Raw genomic sequence first — 21,444 nt, 5'->3', positions numbered from 1 at the left:
GAGTCGAAACGGAGAGCTGTAGGGGTAAATGCAGAGGAAGGCCACAGACGGATGTTTGTAGCGGTAGGAGAAAACCGGCAGACTGTAAAAAAGTCTCCCCCAAGAAGAAGATGAGGGTCGGGATTCAGGTGATTACTATGAAGATGAAGAGGCAGTAGGCGAGCCTTTTGAAAGCCAGCCGACTTCAGACTCCTGTCACAGCATGCCTGACTTCACAGCAGATGTCGAGTTACACAAATCCGACGCAGTGCCTGAGGAAGAAGCCAAGCCTGTGGCCGAGGAAGTGGAAGTGAAGATGTCAGATGGACATTACTGCCTAGACTTGCCATTCAGACAAGAAAATCCCAGCTTGCCCAACAACAAACATGTTGGCGAGCAGCTCATCTGCGAATTTGCTGTTATGGTAGCAGGACACCGGCTGAATCCAAGTGACAGACCTGAAGAAGTGACTGACTCATCAATGCAGGAGCCCTATAAGGAGAGGCTTGGAATTGGGTGAAAATATAACCCACAGGTTCTCTCAGCACTGGACGGGATGGCAACACGACTGCTTCAACCTAAGAACAGCAAAGACTGATGACCCTTAAAATAAGGGAGAAGAAAAGAAACTGACAATTCTTTAAGAGTTACAACCAACACATAGAACACACCATTTTTATTTTCAATTGTTTTTTGTTGTTTCATACTAAAGCCAATTAAGGGCCAGTGTGTAGGAGCCATTTTATGGGTGTTGTTGGTGTGTCAGTTTATTTAAGTTATACGTATAGTGCAATATTATTTTTGAACACTTGGTGGCGGGGTTGAGCTGCACCGGGTGTATAAAAGAGGTCATAGGTGACCAGGTGACGGGAAGACACAGAAGGAAAGAGCATACCGATTTCACCAGCCCGGCAGATGCTCACCACTACAACGAAACTGTAAAATGAAACCCTGTTATGTAAAACGATAATAAACCTCATTATAAACTGCACCAAAGGACCATCAAGTCATCTGTTTGTGTCTGCGTCTGGATCACTCTTCAACCCCTTCTGTGAAGCAATGGCAAAATGACATAGGACATAGGAACAGGAATTGCCATTACAGATGTTGTTTCAGCAGTTCAGTTGTTTAACAGTCTTATTGCCTGTGGGATGAAACTGTCTCTGGTGGTTTTAGTCCGGATGCTGCAGATGATGCTGTAAAGCCTTACGATTGAGGGCGGTGCAGCTGCCGTACCGGGCCGTGATGCAGCCAGTCAGGATACTCTCTATGGTGCACCTGGAGAAGTTGCAGAGTATCCTGAAGATATGTCTATGTCTTAATGAATATAAAAGAAAGGAGACACTGAATCTGTATTGACACACTAAAATGGAAACAGTATTTATTGTGTATCGGTCATGTCTCGCCAACAGATTCATAGCCATTGCTGTACACCACACATAAACCTTTTTAAGCAGTGCTTTTGCTATGTTGTTGTGACCAGCAGACGGCAGGCAACACCCATGAACCAGTCCCAACCTTTGAAACTGCTAAATAGTGTGTGTGTGTTTGTGTCTGCATGTGTGTATCTTTACTGGTGTTTTATCTCCACCTTGCTTGTCCATCGGAGTGAAGAGGGATGCCTGCTGGCTCAGATGAGGCGGCAGCAGTATAGAGAGAGATTGGCCATAGGAGGCATACGAGGACAAGGAGAGAGAAATGGAGGAGGGTGACTGCAGTGAGAGGTGAAGCAGACAGATCGAGGCGGGTGGAGGAGAGAGATTGATGAGGGAGGTGTTGCGTGTGGAGCAGTGATGGCAGCATCTGCTTGTTAGTCTAAGATAAAACTCTGTGGGCTAGAGAGGACGGGCTCCATCCATTAGGCGGCCAGGCACTCAGCCAGATGGCCTGGTGAATTCACTGCTGCTGGGAAGAGAGAACGCAGCAGCTCCTCTGGACCCATCTATATAAATGTGCCAGAATGTTAATGCATGGCACTTATCACAGGCTTCTTCACAGGGTGCCACAGTTCAACTGCTAAGGAGTGATGGATATGTAAAAGCTAGTGGTGTAAGTCAGAAATGCTGAGGGATTTTTGATGAGTAATATGGATGAAAACACACACACTGCATGCAAGCATAGATATTTACTAAAAGTTGAGGTTTCTCACTGCCTGGGGTTGCACCTGTTAAAGGAAGAACCCCAGTGACGCAAAGTAAAACTTGGTACTTTTACACATTTTCTGACATACATTAAGATTCTATTCTTTTTTTCCTTAGGGAAGTTTAAATCAGAGTTGAGTTGGGGCTTCGATGCATGATAAAGTAAAGAAGCAGACAAGTTAACATACTTCCCCCTATAGTAATGGGTTATTCTGTAGAAAATGGTTAGTGAAACGTTTGTGGCTAAATAGAATTAGGTTCTGTTTTTAATTTTATGTGTCCTGTTCAGGTCAAATTATCATGAGACTTTTTAATTTTTTACTAGTTGTGAAACCTAAGTCGGTCAGGAACTTAACTGCTGGGCAATATGATAACCACATAAATGGGTCGATGAAACTATCAAACCTTTGAAAGTTCCCCTAAAGATGATGATGATTATCTGGTTAACAATAACTATTAGTAATGATGTATGGTAATAATAATTACTAATAATATGGGAATCTACATTGACCTTTTCTCATATTTTGACATTATGGAATTTGTTTAAGTGGTACTAACTCTAAAATAATTACTAATATGTTACAGATAACCTGAGAGAAAGTGACGGCAGCAGTTCAGGTAAACACAAACATATCACATCACAGAAGTTTAACTAATTTGATCTTTTACATAACTGAAAAACATAATTTTTAAATGTAATTCCCTTATTTAAATGCAACTTATTTCTCTCATAACATTTTACACTTTGTGGCATGAATCACTTATACTCATTATTCAATATTTTACATGTGTCACACTTTGAATTGTCGAATAGAGAACACAGAAACATCCACTGAGGAAAGCTCGGAAGACGAAGAGGAGGATAAGAATTCTGGTGAGAGGCTGCCTTTGACTCATCACTAATCATACATCTAATGAATAGTCATTTAGTCATAAATTACTTTTTAGTAGAGCTTGAGATAAGAAGATCAATATCACTCATGTCTGTACATTAATTATGAAGCTACAGCCTGGACATTGATCATTTAGCTTAGCATAAAAAATATTGGAAAACAACTAGCCTGGCTCTGTCAGAAGCTAACAAAATCCACAAGCCCCCCAGTAAACTAAAGCTAATTAATTATCATTTTTATACCTTTGTTTTAAAAGTACAAAATCCAAAGTATAAAACACATTTTGCCACAGGAGTAGTGACTTTCTTGTCTTATCATCCCCAAGAGCATGTTATGCAACCAAGGAAGGCTTCAGGACTCAATGAGCTATAATGCTTTTAACAATCCGCTTTAGAGGGGTCAGTAGTAAGACATTGTTACCATTGCACGGAGCCAAGCTAGCTGTTTTCCTGTTTCCAGTGTTTGTTTAAAGCTAAGCTAATGTGCTGCTATTGGTAGCTTCACATTAACCATACAGACAAGAGACAGATTGCTGGTATTCTGATGTATGTCTGCAAGAAGATAAATACGTTTTTTTTTTTTATGTCAAGCGAGGGCCCTGTGTAAGAAGGCTAAACCCTTAGCAGCCATCAGCATTCTAATTCCTATCTAGGACCTTTGCTGCATCTTGCAAAAAAATATATTGAACTTTATCCTTAATTATCCTCCTTTCTTTCACCATAAGGCTGTGCTGAGAAGAATGGAGAAAAGGAAGGTAAGAACCAACATCATTTTATCAACCCTTCAAAATGTTTGGCACCAAGGATTTAACAAGGTAAAAAACAAATGGTGTTTATCTAAATGTATCTCCTTTATGTTCTTTGCAGACAATGAAGAGGCCAATGCGGAAGAGTCCACAAATGGTGAATGCAACTTGTTTCAATAACTGCTTTGTCAGACTGAGTCTACTTAACTACAACTTTCTTGTATTTTACATCCAGATGGGCATGTCAGTTTGTTGTCATAGTTGCAATGGCTCTAGTCATAACTCAGGATAACCTGTTAATGGCAGCAATACTGCATAATTACGCCATAAAACACAGAACCTTGCCGGCTTTCTAGGAACACAATAGTGATGTGTAATTAACTGTGCTCCACCCTTGCTCACAACCAAAAAAAAGCTGCCCACAATCTGAAAAGATAATCTAGGTTGTTTTCCCGGAGACTTAACACAAGCTTTAATTTTCTTACACATGATTTTAATATGTTAACGTTAATTATTTTACTCTTTTAGATTCAATCCCTGGGCCTGAAGCGGAGGTTTCAAAAGGGAAAGGTAGGCAGATCGTAACTGATATCAGCACAACAAATGTTCTGCAGATCACCCTGTTAACAACATCCCATTTTTTTTTTAAATACATATGTCCTTGCAGAAGAGTGTCACTTCAAATCATGCTGTGTGAAATGCAAAGCCGTTCAGCAGGTGAGCTCAGAATCCAGATGTTTATTTGACAAAATGTGTTGATCTTAATTGTGTTGTCTGCCTGAGTATTTTTTATTATACTTGAATATAGTTGAGGTCTGTATGATATTAGGGAGCAACTTGTGTAGGCCTTCTTCTTGTTTACATATCAATACTTATTCTTTGTTATTCTTTATTAGGATCCCCATTAGCACTAGCATGCGCATTGGCTATTCTTCCTGGGGTCCTCACACACACAAAACATACATAAACATACATAAAACAAAAACAAAACAGCTCATAATTTCATGCAATTTACAATTTTCACTTCACTATATGAAGTGAAAACTAAAATGGTCATCCAATTTTATCATAAGGCCAAACGAAAAAATACAAATAACTGCACATAATAATACATACATACCCACAGGCACAGTTCAATTGTACTTTATAATACTGAGATAATTTTTTAAGCAACCTTTTGAAATGTACTTGATACATTTTTCTTTACGTTAATATGCCACATAATTTCCAAATTGTCTCTTTGACAGAGCCATGGCAATGAGCTTGTTACCCCCAGGAGGATCTCTAAGGGACGATTGCAGTGAGTATGACCACTGATCTTGTCCGTACATATTTGAATTGATTCTGTATGCCCATCATCTCTGACTCTGTATGTTTCAGGGTGCAGCTGGAAGGAGAGGGCACATACGAGTGTTCGCTCACCGGCCTGGTGTTTGAAGCATCGGAGCGGGTCATCGTTCGGTACTCAGTCCTGTCCTGGTCCAGGTTTGGCGCGTTTCTGCCGGACTCCTGGAAATTTGCTGGACCCATCTTTAACGTGGACACAGTCAATAAGGACGCTTCCGTCCTCACGTCTATCCAGTTCCCTCACTCCGTCTGCCTTGCTGGTGAGAATGAAGTACAGGACTCCTGTGTATTCTGTGTAGGACAGGGGTGTCCAAACTACGGCCCGCGGACCATTTTGAATCGCCCCTCAGCAAATTAAAAAGTATAATGGAATATGGCCCACAAATGAAACTTGTGCTTGTCTTATATTGTACTTCTTAAATATAAATGTAAAAATATATTACACTAGTAATGTGTTAATAAGACCGCTTTTCAAATAAATTCAGTCAATTAAAGTTGGAAACATTTTCTAACATATCTTAGTCGATAAGAAAAAAGCTCAATGACTTATTTACATAACAAGCTTGAAATACACCCTTCCTATTTCTCCATATTATAATCACTCTGAGGTTTCTGTTTTAAGGGATGAGCTGCCAACCCTCACAAGCATAATTTACCTACATTTGATTAATTTTGCTAACTTATAACTGAACTTATGAGGCAATATACCTCTGGTGAGTGGCCCAGCCCTTCGTATATTTTTCTGTATGTGGCTCTCGGTGAAAACAGTTTGGATACCCCTGGTGTAGGATATAATTCATAACCATGGTCTTGTGGTGACTCCATGGCCCATAATGCAATGTTAATAGTATACATTTTTTTCCAAGATTTTGCCTGGAGGTTTTCATTTAGCTGATGTTAGAGTATACTTATTTGAAGACCTGTGAAGCTGACCGTTGAGTGGCCCGACCAAGCAAGGAGGCAGAGGCAGAGAGTTCAAATATAACCCGGTGTGGGCATTTATTGATCATAGGCACATGATTCACAGCCTCAATATGACTGTTACCCGTGAACACAGTCACCAGCAACAAGGACCTCACACACACACAAACGGGAAAAACAAAGCGTAAATACACACAGACTAATCAAGCCAACAAGACACAGGTGAGGGGGGAGGAGACAACACAGGGCACCAGGTGAACACAATCAGCAACAGACAAGACGGGAGGGGGAACACTTTTCAAAATAAAACAGGAAACAGAGACAGACAGACAAACAAAACCACCAACGAAGCTATGCAATCTGTAACGGAGGCCGAGATCTATGGCCCCAGAGATCACCTCCGTTACAAGACCTTCACACAAAATAGGTTATTTTAGTGAGTATCATATTATTTTATCTATGATATAGAGCTGCTCCAAGGGAAACATTGAACCTTCTCTTTTCCATATGACGTCAAACAGATCCAGAAAAAGGGATGACATTCAGTGTCCTGCACATAAAGGACAACCGTCCTCTCATTGAGCCGACAGTGGACCACTCGGGGAGCCATGTTAAGTGGAACGTGACGTCTCTGTCTCCCGTGGGTCCCATCATTCAGACGAGCCAATCTGTAGAACGCCACGGGGTGGTCCTGGTCTACAAGCAGGTGGGCAGTGACAACAACAACTACAGCTTCCACGTCTACCTGGCCACCAACAGTTCATCTGATATCAAGGTGAGCATTAGATGAAAAGTGAATGTGGAACTGAATAAAACATTTTTCTCAAAAATAGATGATTGACAGTTGACTTGCTCCTTTTAAGACTTGGTGTCGGAGCTGTCGTTGTCAGCGGTCTTAAGGTGCATTTTTAAACCAATACAAATGTGACAGCTGTTTGAGAAATGTGGTCATTTCTCAGAGACTTCCTGTAGTTGCAGTTTTCCACTTTAAACAGCTACTTCATGTCTGAACCTTTGTTTCTTTTGTTGCTTTCACCATCTGTCTTGACTGACTGACATTGCTGTATCTGTTCCTTTACGGTGATAAATGACTGCGTATCGACAGGACGTTTGAATACATACAAGCTTGTATAATAAATGCACATCTTTTACTCGGCTTCCTAAGGCAAATTAATTACACTTTCATTTTGATTACCACTTCTTACACATATTTAAATAAAACCAGTAAAGATTTACTTTTAAGATGTGAATGAGCAAGTTTGTTGGTCTAATGCACATTTAAGTGTTTTCATTTAGGAGAGCCCAAGGGAAGAAATCTAACGGACCAAAATCCCCCAAATTTCTTTGTGCTGTTTCCTTACCAATAAATATTCCATTTGTCAAACCATCCCTTGAGTCTTCCTAAAAATGTAAACCATGACTTTTAATCATAACTGCCGCCTACTGGATAAAACTCCAGCAAAATGCCTTGCCAATGAAATTGTGTGCCAAACTTGAGAACAGAATCAGAGCCAAAACAAACAGTAACTTTCACTTCTTGTTAATTTTGTTTCATCACTTGGTAGAGTTGGCCACAGATTTTCAGTTTTTTGTAATACATTAAAGTATATTTGGCGAGTGATTAGTGACTAATATTAATGACTCTTGCTTATCACACTCCTTCTCATATATATAATTATTTCCGGATCTGTGGATGTTTTTTCCTTTGAGACACCTTCAGTTTTTCCATTAGTAAATGTTAATCACCATTTAGCCTGCTCATCAAACTGCAAGGAAGTGGCTTATTTTTTACGTTGTCTTCCTGCTCTCCTTATGTCAAACAGGATATAGGCAAACAGGTGCGGTGCTACAAGAATCGCTACATCCGAATAGAGAAGCCTCCCACATGTAAACTGGACGAAGGGACGTATCGTCTCCTTAGTGAGCCAGAGGGAGATATCAAACCTCAGGTTGGTCTCTTCGCATATGCTTGTGTGTCTACTCTTATATATAAATACACAGTAGTATACAGACATCACAATTTAATTATTTTTCGTTGTATAAATATGTATATATTTGACCCTGTACAGGATTTGAAATTCACTCTTGCTGTGACAAAGATGAAGGGCTACTTTGAAGCTTTCTTCGAGCAGCCGCCTCCCTTTAAATTGTCTCTCATAGAGATTAACACTGAGGAGACCGTATGGTCCGCCACCATCAGAGAAGGTACCTGCTCATTGAATCTCACACTGAATATGTTTGGTGATTTGTAGGGGGGGGGGATTAAAAGCTAGGAGATGAGGCGAAAGAATCGGACCATATTTGTTTAAAAAGTTATAGTTTTTCCACCATTTTTCTTTGTTTATAAAACAGTTGACAATGAAAGAAACAAGGATTTTTGCAGATATACCAGCTTTGACTGGGCTCCGCATATTGTTTTGTTTTTAAGTTTGTGTGTAGCGTTACTTAACTCCAGAGCAGTGATGATGTTGACTTTCTTCTCTTAGGTGACTGTGTGGACAACACAGAAAAAAAATCAAGAAAAAGGACCATCAGTAAGCCTCTTGTTTTTTTAATAAGATTGTTGTTTTCCACCATGCTATCAGCTCTTACCGGTTGTCTCACATCATGTACCTCTATTACAGACAGACAGAGGAGCAGCAGCCCCTCAGAAGAAGAACTCTGCTGTAAAAGGCCTCGGTGGCAGGATGTGTCAGGTAACTGATCCGAGAATAACTTCAGGCACTAACTTTTGTTTTCTCCCAAATCAGGTCATCTGAAACCGGTACACACCTGAACTCTTTACAGATGCATCTGTTCCCCTTAAAGTTATACTGACATAAAGTACCTGTGGGTCTTTTTCCAGATGGAGTGAAACCAGCGATGACTCTGGGTCAGGACATGTCGGAGAAGCAGCTACTGCAGGTGGCCAAGCGGCTCGGGAAGGAGTGGAAGCAGGTGGCCATCTATCTGGACCTGAACTCCAGGGAGCTGGACGACATCCAGGCGGCAGAGAAAGATGTGACCATGCAGAAGCTGAAGATGCTGGTGGAGTGGAAGAGCAGGAGGCGGGCGGGAGAGGCCACGGCGCATCACCTGCTGAAGAGTTTAGAGGAACTGGATGACTTACCAAACGAGGTCCACCAGACATTGAAAGGTAATAAACACCATCTAATTGAGATAATGATGATGGATAACCAACAAAATCCCAAGTGAATGGATCTCTTGTTAAAGGATAATTGTTTCGATTTTTTTTTATTTGATTCGATTTTTTTCGAATGTGTAAAACAATAATACAAAAATGTAGCATGAGAATTATTATACAATACAAAATTAAGCAGTGTCAAATTGATATACAAAAATATTATTGATTCTAAATTATATTAAAACAAATAATATACTGTTATTGTTACTGTAATTGTCCATATTTATCTATAAAGAAACTAACAAGTCTGAGTTTATTGTGTTTTGTTTTTGTTGTCTGTTCCAGGCATGGAATCGACAATCGACAATCGAGCAGCTAAGTGAAAAAGAAACAACCTTTGGATATCTTCAGGAAGAAAGATACTTCACCTCTTCTGTTTGTGATTCCCCTCAACAATAATCCCTGGAAATGACCCTGATACCTGGGTTTTTATTTTGGCACAGTTAAAGGAAAGGGCTGGTGTCTTATCTTTCGAAGGACGTTTTCCCTATTTTTGTTGAAAGGTATTCCTCAGATTCTGTAATGAATACAGAAAAGACAAGCTGTACCTAAAGCTTCATTTATGTAGCTATATTTTGTTTAAAAAAATGAACAGTAGAGTTCATTGTGATGTACAGTAGCTAATTATGTAGCCAGTAACATGTTTAAATGTAGGTGCTGCAGTGTTGAAACTGCGAAGAATGGGAAAAATACCACCTGTGTATATTGTTTCCACATTATGTTTGTGGGATTCTTTTTATATAAATATTAGGCATTACGTCACACGCACTTGATTGTCTGACTCTCCTAGGCATATGGACTTTTTTTTAATACATTTTTATATTTGTCCTGTACATAATCTTTTTTTACCAACTACCTGTGATCTATTTTTAAGTCGGTTTTGTATGTTTATGTCTGTTCGTGTTTTATTTCACAACTCTGAACCTTTAAAAAGCTCAAGGAAGTTGCAAGAGGTCCTTAATTATGTTTCTGTGGTTTAACTTGAATTATAAATACATTCCTGCCAACCTGTGATTGGAACGCACATCTTGTTTAACAAAAGTGTACACTCTGGGGAACAAACAAACTAACCAGCATTTGGATTCAGGGCCTAATTGAAGTGTATGTGGTTCAGCTACAGCCTGGCAATGTGTGTATATATTTGTATGTATCATCTTGTCAATGCTAATTTCATATCTGTACAACTTCGAACGCCAACTGTACTGTTGAAAACATTTCAGTTAAATTATCTTATAGGTCATAGCTCTGATTTAGTTTTCACCTTTTTGCAAATAGCATTATTTCAACACATCTCACACACTATTTAAAAAAAATAAAAATAAAAAGCTGCAGAAATGGCATTTGGATCATGAAATCTTTGAGGGTCTACCATTATGATGAGTATTGTTTACAATCCATTGCTTCCTTAAACCTCTTACCAACAAAAATCCTGTCCGTCCTTTCTGCACCTCTTTCTATCATGTCTCTCCAAAGACTTTGTAATAATTGTAACACAGCGATGTTGACTGAATAAAAATACAACTTGACAACTTTCTGTTCACTTAAGTGTCATCAGTTTTTATTTCGAAAAATTCACTTCCATTTTCAGTACTTCATTAAAATAAATACTTATAATAAATAACATGACATCACAGGCCATCAAATAAATAAGTAAATATAAATAGATAATTTAAATAAATATTGTTATGCAGTGTAAAGGACTACTTGGTCGGAAGTTGTAAATGGTGGTGATGATGCGGAAGGGGCTGCATGACGTCTACTTCCTGTGGTCTCCTGAGGAAATGTAGCCCAGAGCTCTGTTGATGGTGATGGTTCGGACCTGGAAGCCCTTCATCATTTTAAACATCTGTTGTCGGTTTTCGTATGAGCTGTTTTCCCACTTCGGTGCACCAACATCCTAATAGACAGAAAAGAGGTTACAAACATGGAGACTCAAAAGTCGCATGCCCTCCCCAAACCCCTCTTTGGAAAATGTTAACAAGAATTAATCTAATATCAGTTTTCCTCTTCAATACTGTAGGCAATGAAGATTAAATAGGGAAATAAAAAGAAGTAGGAAGACAGAAATACCTCTGGAATGTTGTTCTCTCCATTTGGCGTCAGGGAGCAGCTCTGTAAAAATGAAAACATTTTATAAGTTACTTTCATGATGTTATTCCCCAGGAGATTTTCTCCTACACGTGCATGATAAACACACCTTCCTCAGGCTCTGTATTATTTCCAAAGTTGAATTTAGAAGTGGCACTACTGTTTCAGGCAGTCTGAGTTTGGAGTTGGTGTAGGACTGAATAACAGCAGAATAGTAGGCCAAGTCCTTCATGATGTTCCCCAGACATTCACTCTGAGTCGAACAGGAACAAATTACACGTCATATTTTAGTCTGCTTTATGACAAAGTAAGGAGGATAACATTTATATTGGAACATATCCTAATTCTTATGTATACAATGGCAGAAATAACATTGTAAAGCTTCAACTAAGTCAAATAGATTCTGGATTTACATTATAATTGTGTAGAAAAGTATGTCCCATAATTCCAAAAGCATTTAAAAAGGAAAGTTAACTTAAACATACCTCACTGAAAGTTGAATTTCTTTGCATCATGCAGGTTGAGTTCTGTGGGGTAAAATCATTTTAAATATGAACATTTGTTTTAAGTCAGATGGCCCTTAAGAATCGTTGGATTTGGTTATATGACTTGGTCAAAGTAAAAGTCTGTGAAAGCCGTGCTGAAATTATGAGTGTGTTTCCAAAAATATGTCCAAAACGTCTCTATCTTATTTGAGAAAATAAATAAATCAGTGGGACCTTTTTCCCTTACACAAAAAGCATGAATAAACCAAAAAAATGTTGTTTTTTATTTGTAATAGTGATTTTGACCATTAACAATTAATATCAATGATATTTAAACAATTCTCACCTGAGTCAGAGTGGGTGCGCAGGCCAGTACTGTCTCAGTTTGACTGATAACCACAGCTGCATCAGTGTCAATTCTATGGAACAACTCCCTCTGTAAAATAAAACAATGTGTAAAAGTGTAACAGAAAGAAAAATAAACATATTAACTATATGCTAGTACCGTGAATTGTACTCACATCTTTGAGGAGTCCTGTAATATTCAGGAGGAGTTTCTTAAAGAGCAAAGAGCAGTCTGCGCACTTTTCTCCGCTCAGACCCGTGCGCACCGGGAGTGCCGTGGATGTGCGCCAGCTCAGAGACAGCAGCAGCAGCAGTATCAAACGGCTAGCGGAGTCTGCGTGGCAAAAGAATAAGAATTATCAACATATGACTCTTATCGGTTTACAACAGAATAGCATGATAAAATAGTAGAAACTTGGAATATGTTCTTATATCTTAAGTTTTTTTCTCGGGCTCGCTGATTTACAGAAATTACCAAATGCCATGTTTCTGGTCAGGGAGATAACTGCTTAATCCAGGTGAATCAGTATAAGTGTGTTGCTGACTCCCGATGTGATTGTTTTTATATGCATATACATCGGGGGATTCCCTGACACTGCTGCAGGAGAGCCAGCAAAAAGAAAACTAAAACGTCATATGTAATTCCCTCCTTGATCTCTCAGCAGACATTTGAACATGCAGAAACGGGAAGTTGCATTGTTTGTTTCAAATGTCTCACCGAGCGAAAGCAGCTCCGGGAAAAATAAATGAGCCAAGGTGTGATGTTACATCATGTTAGTGTTTAATATTAGACACGAAACAATTTACGGTCTTTCATGTGTAACAATGTTACGCAACTGTGCGTGATTTTGCCTTGTGTATTTGTTTAAAGATGCAGGAGACAACACTGGGTCTCCTCTCTATCTCTGTGGTAGGCTAATATTAATACATATGGCTCTCTTCTTGTCAGTTCAAAAACGTTTCCACAAAAAATACTTACTTGTTACAATTGATATTTTACTAGCTAATTTGATTCAATAAACTTTCCATGGCTACCTACAATTATGAATCACATCAAAAATACTATGTATAACCATGAATAATCAAAACCCCTCCAACAATTAGAAATGACTGAATTTAGTGCTTTTTCTATTTTCTGTGATTAGTGTTCGGCAGTTTCTTTATAGGAAAGTCTGATTTCTGTTGAGAAGCTTCTATGTCATGTGACCCAGTGAATGCAAGTCAATGCATCAGTATAAGTGGGATATACTGTACATCTTTACAAAGTATTTAGCATTTTTTAAAACTATATCTTACATTAAAAGGTTTTGATTTATTTGTAAAAAGCTTCACTGTTGTTTGACCCTATAACTCCAAAACATTGTAGTACTTCACTGGACAACTGGACAACAAGTCATTAAGTCACAGGATATGGAAGCTTTCTCAAAAAGAAACAAGATCTTTCTTTTGAATATCCAAACTGAACAGTGCAGTTCAGTCAATTAATGCTCCAATTAAAGTCAGTAGTATATCATGTATATCATGTCTAAATAAAAAAAACATGACACATTTTTTGTTGAAAAATGAATAGTACACCATAAAAACAGACATAGTTTAGTAGGCCAAAAATGTCCTAAATACTCTAAATTCAAGTTTTCAAAAGAAGAGAAAGAAAGTCATAAAAAAGTCATTAAAATATAGTCAAAGAATAATATGGCATACAAATGTATCGTATGTTTTCATAAATGAAGTTATATTATGCTATAAAATGTCATGGGATAGTAGCCATCATAATAAAGTAAAAAAGTTAAAGTATTGCATGTCAAAAAGAGACGCAAATAGGTCACAGAATAATATTTTATAAAAAAGTTTTAAAAGATATGATAAAAATACATTTGTAACTTTAACGGGGGTCATCACTGAACAAACATAATAAAACGTTCCTTGAAACCTTTGTCTGATTAATAGAGCATGTTGGATCTTAAATTGATGAATATTGAACGTAATGCAAGGCCCCTTTGCTTCCCTTGCTTAGATCATGGCAATCTTTAAACTCGACCTGGATTTACGACTGCATCTCGCAAGGTTGTGACACTATCGTTGTGGCAACAGACACTTACTTCATCCTCGCTTGACACCCTACCGTCCCAGTTTTCTTAGGAACGGTGATTTACTTGTTGTGCATTTAAGAAAGGGCACTCTCTGAAACTGTAGCGGACAGTGAGTCGCTGACAGGGGTTTCCTGGCCTTTTTCTTGCTACACCATAAGACCATTCAAGACTGAAACTGACTCTTTAAATGCAGTATATTATCATGGAGATGACCCACCGGTAGAGTGGGGGGATTTTATCAGAGATACATTTTTCATATTTTACATAAAGAATAACCAGACATCATTCATATGTTTTCCTTGAACCACAACTGACCCGTCATCATGCATTCTAAGTACACTAGCTGTCATCTTCATGTGAAAGGGTAAAAAAAATCCTAATTATGACTCTAAAGGGGTTGTCCAAAAATAATAGTATTAAAAGCGATCCATGAGAGAGTAAGAGACCAAGAGCGAAAAAGGGGAGTTGAGTCATGCTCCGTGCATTGTGCCCGTGTCTCACTGCAGTTGCGACCACTTATTACACTTCCTATGTTCATCAGAAAGAGGAAGCTCATTTCAATTCTTACTTGCTGCAACACAAATTAAACATACTTCACAACAAACCAATGTATATGAAACAAAGTTTATTCTTTATTTTACATATCTGTACATAAACATTTCTTCCCTCAAATAAAGTTTCTGATTACAGTAGGATGAAAACGATATTAACACACTTATTCATTTAAAATGACTTGTGTCAGAAAATCAACATTCACAAAATGTTGAAGAGCAATTAGAGTGAACGTTACCAAAAGCTACAACTCCACTACAAGGCAGGCATGTTTCCTTTACACTCTTTTAGCACCTTCAAATAAACATTTCTCAGTTGAAAACTACCATTTGTGCAGAATAAAAACAGGTCGACTTTGAAATACTTGAAAATTACTGTCCAACTTAAAATGGTCTGAAGAAGTTAGTTTCCATCTGTACAATAGAGTTTCTTTTTTTCTCATGACTGACTTTCTACTTAATTTTTCACTATTATTTTATTTTTTCCCACAATTTTTGCATTTGACAGTTATAATTTAGTGGCGAATGTAGAAAGTTAAAAAGAAACGATAGCAAAGCAAGGCCGATCACTGCACAGGAAGCTGGGTACAGAATCCATGACAACACACAATCAGTTTCCTTTTTCTCCCAGGAAGCAGGAAGTGCTCCTCCATCCTTAGCGCTGGGAGAAAACCACAGAAGCTTCTTCTGTGCTGCTGCTGCAGTGGGTTTGGACAGGAAAGGAGACAAGGGGAGATAGGGGAAGCAGCAAGGAGCAAAATACTGGGGACAAGCGGGGGGTTTGGATTGACAAGGGGCAGAGGTGGAAAGGCCAGAGGGGGAAAGTCTGGTTTGGAGTGGGAGCTTAGCTGGGCAGGAGGGAGGGGAGAGGGGAGAGGGGAGAGGGGAGAGGGGAGAGGGTGGAGCAGGGACTGGCATCTTATTTGGATAGGGTCCTCTCAGCCAAATGTTTCTGTTGGCTCTCAGCATGCCTGGAAAAAGAGAAAAGGTTATTATACATACAGTTATAGAGAGGATAAGACTGGTGATGTATTTATTCATTTTGTTGTGAAGAAAAGACCCAAAAGAAAACCCCCCAAAAAACCAAGCAAATAACAAATGCATGGTCCTGCTGCACTACATGCTCAGTAAGCGCACTACATCTGTGACTAAAAATATCTATATAACAAATCTACTTCTGTTTGAGTTACTATTTGTTGAAGGGATTCCCCAGAAATGTCACACATGAAAGTGTTCACAGGTTTTAGGGACGAGAATACGGGTTGTGGGAAAAAAGTTATTTCTGCCTTTTTGTGGTTTCAAGGTAGCTGATAAACAGCCTCAAGTGATGGGACACCTTTGTAGCCCACTCTTCTTAACGGCTTAGCAACTTGAGACCACATCAGCAGATACTACTGTTACAAATGTAATTCTCTGAGTTAGATTTTGGATTATGCTTTGACAAACAACAAACACATTTTTATTTTTGCTGTTTTAATACTGATAACTATACATTGTGAGTTAGCAAGTTACTGTTTTAAAAACTACAATTTAAAGCACTTTTTGGGAAATAGTGAAGCCTTTAGGGAAGAAATGTATGAACTCTACACTTAGGAACAGTGGGAACAAATAGGCTTGAGGTTGAGAATCACAGAATAGGAGAGTCAGAAAAAGTATTGAAGTTGGTTTGGTCCTTTTTTTAAGAGACTTGGTAATAGCAAACATATATTATATATTATATGTTGTCTTTTCTTAATTCTCTGTCAAAGCGTCTTTGAGTTTCATGAAAAGCGCTATAAAAGTCCCATGTATTATTATTATTATTATTATTATATTATGACTATGTCTTTCCAATCTTCAAACAAATATGTTTCTTGTCATACCAGAAGAGTAGAAAGAAAGCTAAATGCAGTGAATAAGGTCCTCATTAAATGCCTCATCACCTGGTGAGGTCCTCTATGTCAACCAGCATGGCATCTTGCTCCATGTGTAGCTCATCCCGAATCAGCAGCAACTGTACAAGCTCCTCATTCAGAGCTGCAGGGGCAGATAACACGAGGAAGAATATAAACGTCATGTCAGGCTACAGACTTATCGTAATGACAAAGCAGGAATGTATCTACATCATATATGTACAATATGGAAATACTTTAAACACCACATACTGTGACGCTTATCAATAGATGGACAATATATCTGCATGAAACCCTACCATACTGCCTAAAATCTTTCATTACGTGTTCATAAAATGACTCACAAAGCCATCAAACCCATAATGAGTATTGACACTCGGACCACACAAATGTGATTGTTCTCACATCACATGTTTTTCAACTATTGTTTCTCCTTTTTCCAGAAAATATGAAGCACACACAAAAAACATTTGAAAGGGAAAATCTGTATGTAAGTAAAAATCGGCTTATGACTCTGGACTCATTGGGGGAATTTTGGAGCTGGTTAATGTTAGCTGAGAGATTATTCATCCCTGAGTAGCAGGGTCAATGCACAGTTCAGTGCAGTGACAGTAAATACTCACAGGGGAAGCTGTGAACTGGTAAAATTCTATGAATTGTGGAACATAATTAAAAGTACTTTCACATCCACAAAGGTAGGGGTCAGTATGCATGTTCATGTTTTTCCCCATTTGGTCATATCTGCAATTGAAAGTAGAGGTCAGTAACTCGTTGTATGTGTGTTTGTGGTCAACTCACTCTCGATCTGTGAGTGCAGGTCATTGACTATAACCTGGAGCTGTCCCAGCGTCATGTCTCTCAAGTCGGTGGGCTTCAGGCTTCTTTTCATTAGACACTCACTGATGTGAGGCATGTGTGGAAGCTGCCAGAAAAACACACACAAAGAAATACATCTTTATGCACAGGTTAAAACAAGTTTAATCTACAAAAAAACATGTACCTGCTGTATGACTTGTGTTTCACATATTTACGCAATTCCCTTTATATACATTTGTGTTGAATTCTGTATTCATGCAGCAAAAAGAGCATAAACTCATGGATCTTTTGTCTTGTAAAATATATAGACATGAATAAATAAGAATCCAAAAAACAAAATAGTCTCCGATAATCCATCAAACTTTTAAATAATGTATGAAGAAAAACTGCCAAAAATTCACTGGTGCCAGATTCTCAAAAGGGAGGTTTGTTTTTTTTTCTCTCAAGGAACTGGCACTGTTATCTTTTACAACTGTTCTGACATTTTATACAAAGTAATTGATCTATACCTGAAAAAGAATAATCAAAATGTGTGCCCCTGTCTGTTACGGTTTGGGAAAGGTAGGACCCAAAAGCAGATTACAAAAAAAAGGCCAAGGTCTACAAACAAAAGCGAGCTTTAATTCAAAGCCTATGCTCTAGCCAAGATATAATATATTTTTATAGGAAAGTGTTTATTGTGTACTTGTTACCCAAGTGAATGCTAGCTTGTTTCCTGTGCTTTGTTCCTGTTTTCCTGCCTGCCGGCAATCGCTGCCCTGCTTCCTCTTCCTGCCATGCCATCCTGACATTTATATCCATATATTTCCTCTTTCCTCTGCTAGTCATCCTCTCATCAACCCATAGCCATCTATATTATTACTGTAGAAAGTTTGATTTGAATCATGATGTCCTTTTTGTTTTCTGTTGTTTTTCTGTGTAACCAATGTGCTGCAGGTCTCCCTTGAAAAAGAGATTGTTGATCTCCATTGGATTTTCATCTGGTTAAATAAAGGCTACAAACAATGTTCTGTGTTTTTGGATTTGGTCCACTTAGAAACAATTCTTAAAAACATAGGCATGAATGATCAAATAGGCTTTATGATTTGGAGCTGGGAACATTTGGAAAAAGTCCAGTCTCTTGGCTTCTCCTGATAATGCCCCTGATGAAACAAAAAGGAATCTTACTATTTCTTTGTGTTCACAAGTATTCACAACAACGTTTAGGGACACTGTTAAGCTGGGGGATTCCAAGTAGAAGGACAGTCCTTTTTTAAAAAACAAATAAACAGCACATGAATTTAGTGAATGTGTAGAGCTGAAGCCAGTAGTGATGCTGATGTTTCTCATATCTTAATATCTCATTTTTTAAATTACAATCTGATTTCCCTTTCCCTTTATACTGGAACTTTGAAAATGTGTGATCCAAGACAAAGGTACAGCAACAACAAACGGTGAGAATAAACACCTTACTCCTTATGAGTGAAAATGAAAGGCTTCTGTTTAATCTAGTGCTTAATATTGTATTGACTCCAAACAGTGACTTTGACAACGTATTATGTTCTCAGTCAACTTTGGAGTGTCGTCACAACATGGAATAACATTTGGCGTGTGCATCAAATTGGCAGAGAGTTTGCCTGTTGTTTACCAGACTCTCCTTCGATCAACACGCCCATCCAACCGATTCTACATTCTTTCATTTTCCCTCCCACTTTATATCCATTATTGACAAACAGTAGGTAAGAAAATGTGCACGCTGTTTTTGCATGTGCTACACTGAGTGATGTCATGTCTCACCCTTCTTTCACTTTCACATTGGCTCTATGACCAACTGTGCTAAAAAGTAGCCATGTGTCAGTTTCAGTTTCGAGGGACAGGACAACGCACACATGCCAGTGGACCGAGACGTGGCAAAGAGATCATTGTGATGTCAGAGGAAATTTGAGTAGGAGAGCTCAGAGACGATGTTCATGACTCAACAGGTCAGTCTTCTGACTGCTGCGTGAGTTTCTGGGATCATTCGTGCGATCTCAAATCACTGAATCTTTAAAGCAGCAGAATCTCCAGCAATGACTCAATGTCAGATTGAGGAACTGAACCTACCTCTGATTGAAGTTCAGAGCGAGGATTGCAGTTTTACAGTAGAATCTGAATAATTTCCCCTTTCTTCTCACGATTACTTTACTTTTTGTCAGTGACTCTGTGTGTACAGATTTAGGAGAAAAAAAAACTCCCAGTACACAGGCTAACAGTTGGATTCAGGCTTATTGAGCAGGCCGAATTCACTTCATTTTTCTATTGACAGTTACTTTTGAACTAAACTAAACCAACAAGAGTGATTGGTCTTTTATAGTTTGATATATCCCCCCATGTCTCTTTGCTGTTCACTTATGAATGATCTTTTTCGTCCTTCTCTAATTGATAATTCTTATTTTTGCACTCTGTGTCTGATGTAACACTAAATATGTGCCCACTGTGGGACTAATTATACTAGAAAATGCATTTCCTGCAGAAAATGCGTGCGAATGCTGTAAACTGTGAACATTTATGGCTGAATTTAGCTGAAAATGCAGAAAAAGCTGAATATGTTATTAGCTGAATGGTAGCTGCTTTTAGCTACAAAAATGCAGAAAAAGCTTAATATTTAAAAGAAAAGGTTTAAAAAAGGTATAAACAACAACATGTATAGCCTTGATGTCCTGAAATAGCTGAATAATGTAATAGTTGAATGTTTTCTGCAGCTGAAAATAGGCTGAAGGAGTTAAATATAAGATGTAAGTAGTAGTGAATGAATTTGTATTAAGATGAGAAAAGAAAGTAAAAAGGCTTGGGCAAGCAGCAGAATATTTTGACTGCAAACTTTTCGACTAAAACCATACGTAACCAATAATGTATAAAATATGTGGAACCTGTTGAAGTCTGTATGAAGTCTCCATCAGACAGAAAAGAATAGGCTGAGACAGTCTGTTAAAGTCCAGTCTGTCAGTGTTTGTTTCTGTTCCTGAGCACCTACTCATAACACCCAATCATAACACCTGTGTGTGTGTCCAGAGAGATCAAAGGCAACCAACTGCAGCACTGCGTCCCATAAGAATGCATTGAGTTGTATATCTGACCATTTTGCCACCCGTTCAAAACTATGGCTGTGGAGAGAGAGAGTCTGTGAGAGAGTGAAAGTGTGTGTGTGAGAGAGTGAGTGATTGTCCTGTGCCGTAGAGAGAGCAAGAGAGAGTTGTGGTGTGTGTGTGAGAGTGAGAGAGAGTAGAGAGAAGTGTGAGTGAGAGTGAGAGTGGAGAGAGAGAAGTGTGTGTGGTGTGGTGTGTGTGTGTGTGTGTGTGTGTGTGTGTGTGGTGTGTGTGTTGTGTGTGTGTGTGTGTGTGTGTGTGTGTGTGTGTGTGTTTGAAATAGTGTGTTTGTTTGTGTTGCCTTGCGTCTTGAGAGAGAGAGAGAGATGTCTGTGTGTGTGAGAGAGAGACAGAGAGAGAGATGAGAGATGATAATTGTTGAAAAGCTCAAATGCATTGCAATAACTTCCATTTTAAAAAGTGCCGTGCGTGCGGCTCCAATCTGCCAGCAACACATGAACCCAAATGCAGCACTGATTCCCATAAGATGCATTGGAGATTATATCTGACCATTTTGCCAGCCGTTCAAAACTTGGTCTGTATAAAAAAATGAGCAGACCGTGAGCATCAGGGAAACCCAATGAACTGAAATATGTTATGTTTTTTGGATTTTGTGTGTAAAATGTGGAGATGGAGCTAGTTTATCTAAAGTGTACTTCTCCTGCTCTGAAGAAGATCCGCGATCAATTTCACATGGGAATCATTGGAGCTAGCTGGACTTTTTCTCTCTTCGTTCCCTCAAGGAGCTTTGTGTTAATATTTTTTCTTAATTTTTTTTAATTTTCCAACTAGGAGAGGTTTTTTCCTACGTTTTCAGGAAAAAATATGTCTGAGGGTGAGGGTTTGGAATTATGGCAAGTTTA

At 38.6% G+C, this 21,444-nt stretch overlaps 3 protein-coding genes across 6 annotated transcripts in view; 1 reads left to right on the top strand and 2 right to left on the bottom strand.

The window, feature by feature from the left end:
* LOC104954268 (uncharacterized) overlaps nucleotides 1-10,738 on the top strand; it is a 15,991-nt gene extending 5,253 nt beyond the window's left edge. For all 3 annotated transcript variants that reach the window (XM_010781346.1, XM_010781345.1, XM_010781347.1), the window contains 15 exons: nucleotides 2,706-2,738; nucleotides 2,935-2,994; nucleotides 3,738-3,767; nucleotides 3,880-3,915; nucleotides 4,287-4,328; nucleotides 4,426-4,475; nucleotides 5,006-5,058; nucleotides 5,139-5,365; nucleotides 6,548-6,801; nucleotides 7,850-7,975; nucleotides 8,096-8,231; nucleotides 8,513-8,560; nucleotides 8,651-8,722; nucleotides 8,872-9,162; nucleotides 9,496-10,738. In XM_010781346.1, coding sequence (XP_010779648.1) covers nucleotides 2,706-2,738; nucleotides 2,935-2,994; nucleotides 3,738-3,767; nucleotides 3,880-3,915; nucleotides 4,287-4,328; nucleotides 4,426-4,475; nucleotides 5,006-5,058; nucleotides 5,139-5,365; nucleotides 6,548-6,801; nucleotides 7,850-7,975; nucleotides 8,096-8,231; nucleotides 8,513-8,560; nucleotides 8,651-8,722; nucleotides 8,872-9,162; nucleotides 9,496-9,533 — 1,496 coding nt within the window. In that variant the 3' untranslated portion in view covers nucleotides 9,534-10,738. The remainder of the gene's footprint in view (nucleotides 1-2,705; nucleotides 2,739-2,934; nucleotides 2,995-3,737; nucleotides 3,768-3,879; nucleotides 3,916-4,286; nucleotides 4,329-4,425; nucleotides 4,476-5,005; nucleotides 5,059-5,138; nucleotides 5,366-6,547; nucleotides 6,802-7,849; nucleotides 7,976-8,095; nucleotides 8,232-8,512; nucleotides 8,561-8,650; nucleotides 8,723-8,871; nucleotides 9,163-9,495) is intronic.
* Nucleotides 10,739-10,845: 107 nt separating this feature from the next.
* On the bottom strand, nucleotides 10,846-12,613 carry il12a (interleukin 12a). Its single transcript, XM_010781366.1, has 7 exons — nucleotides 12,604-12,613; nucleotides 12,305-12,462; nucleotides 12,130-12,219; nucleotides 11,784-11,825; nucleotides 11,408-11,551; nucleotides 11,281-11,322; nucleotides 10,846-11,107 (listed from the first exon to the last, which is right to left on the bottom strand). The coding sequence occupies exons 1-7, from the start codon at nucleotides 12,611-12,613 to the stop codon at nucleotides 10,967-10,969; spliced, it is 627 nt and encodes a 208-aa protein (XP_010779668.1). The 3' UTR covers nucleotides 10,846-10,966.
* A 2,587-nt stretch (nucleotides 12,614-15,200) lies between these two features.
* The window catches only part of schip1 (schwannomin interacting protein 1), a 26,672-nt gene continuing 20,428 nt past the window's right edge, over nucleotides 15,201-21,444 (bottom strand). For both annotated transcript variants that reach the window (XM_010781342.1, XM_010781341.1), the window contains exons 5-7: nucleotides 17,460-17,583; nucleotides 16,692-16,785; nucleotides 15,201-15,740 (exon numbers count right to left, since the gene is read on the bottom strand). In XM_010781342.1, the coding sequence (XP_010779644.1) occupies nucleotides 15,689-15,740; nucleotides 16,692-16,785; nucleotides 17,460-17,583 (270 nt within the window). In that variant the 3' untranslated portion in view covers nucleotides 15,201-15,688. The remainder of the gene's footprint in view (nucleotides 15,741-16,691; nucleotides 16,786-17,459; nucleotides 17,584-21,444) is intronic.

This window comes from Notothenia coriiceps, unplaced genomic scaffold (assembly GCF_000735185.1).
Source record: "Notothenia coriiceps isolate Sejong01 unplaced genomic scaffold, NC01 NC01_scaffold00023139, whole genome shotgun sequence".
Lineage (NCBI taxonomy): Eukaryota > Metazoa > Chordata > Actinopteri > Perciformes > Nototheniidae > Notothenia > Notothenia coriiceps.
The sequence above is the reverse complement of the archived record's forward strand: the minus strand, read 5'-3'. Positions and strand labels throughout refer to the sequence as shown.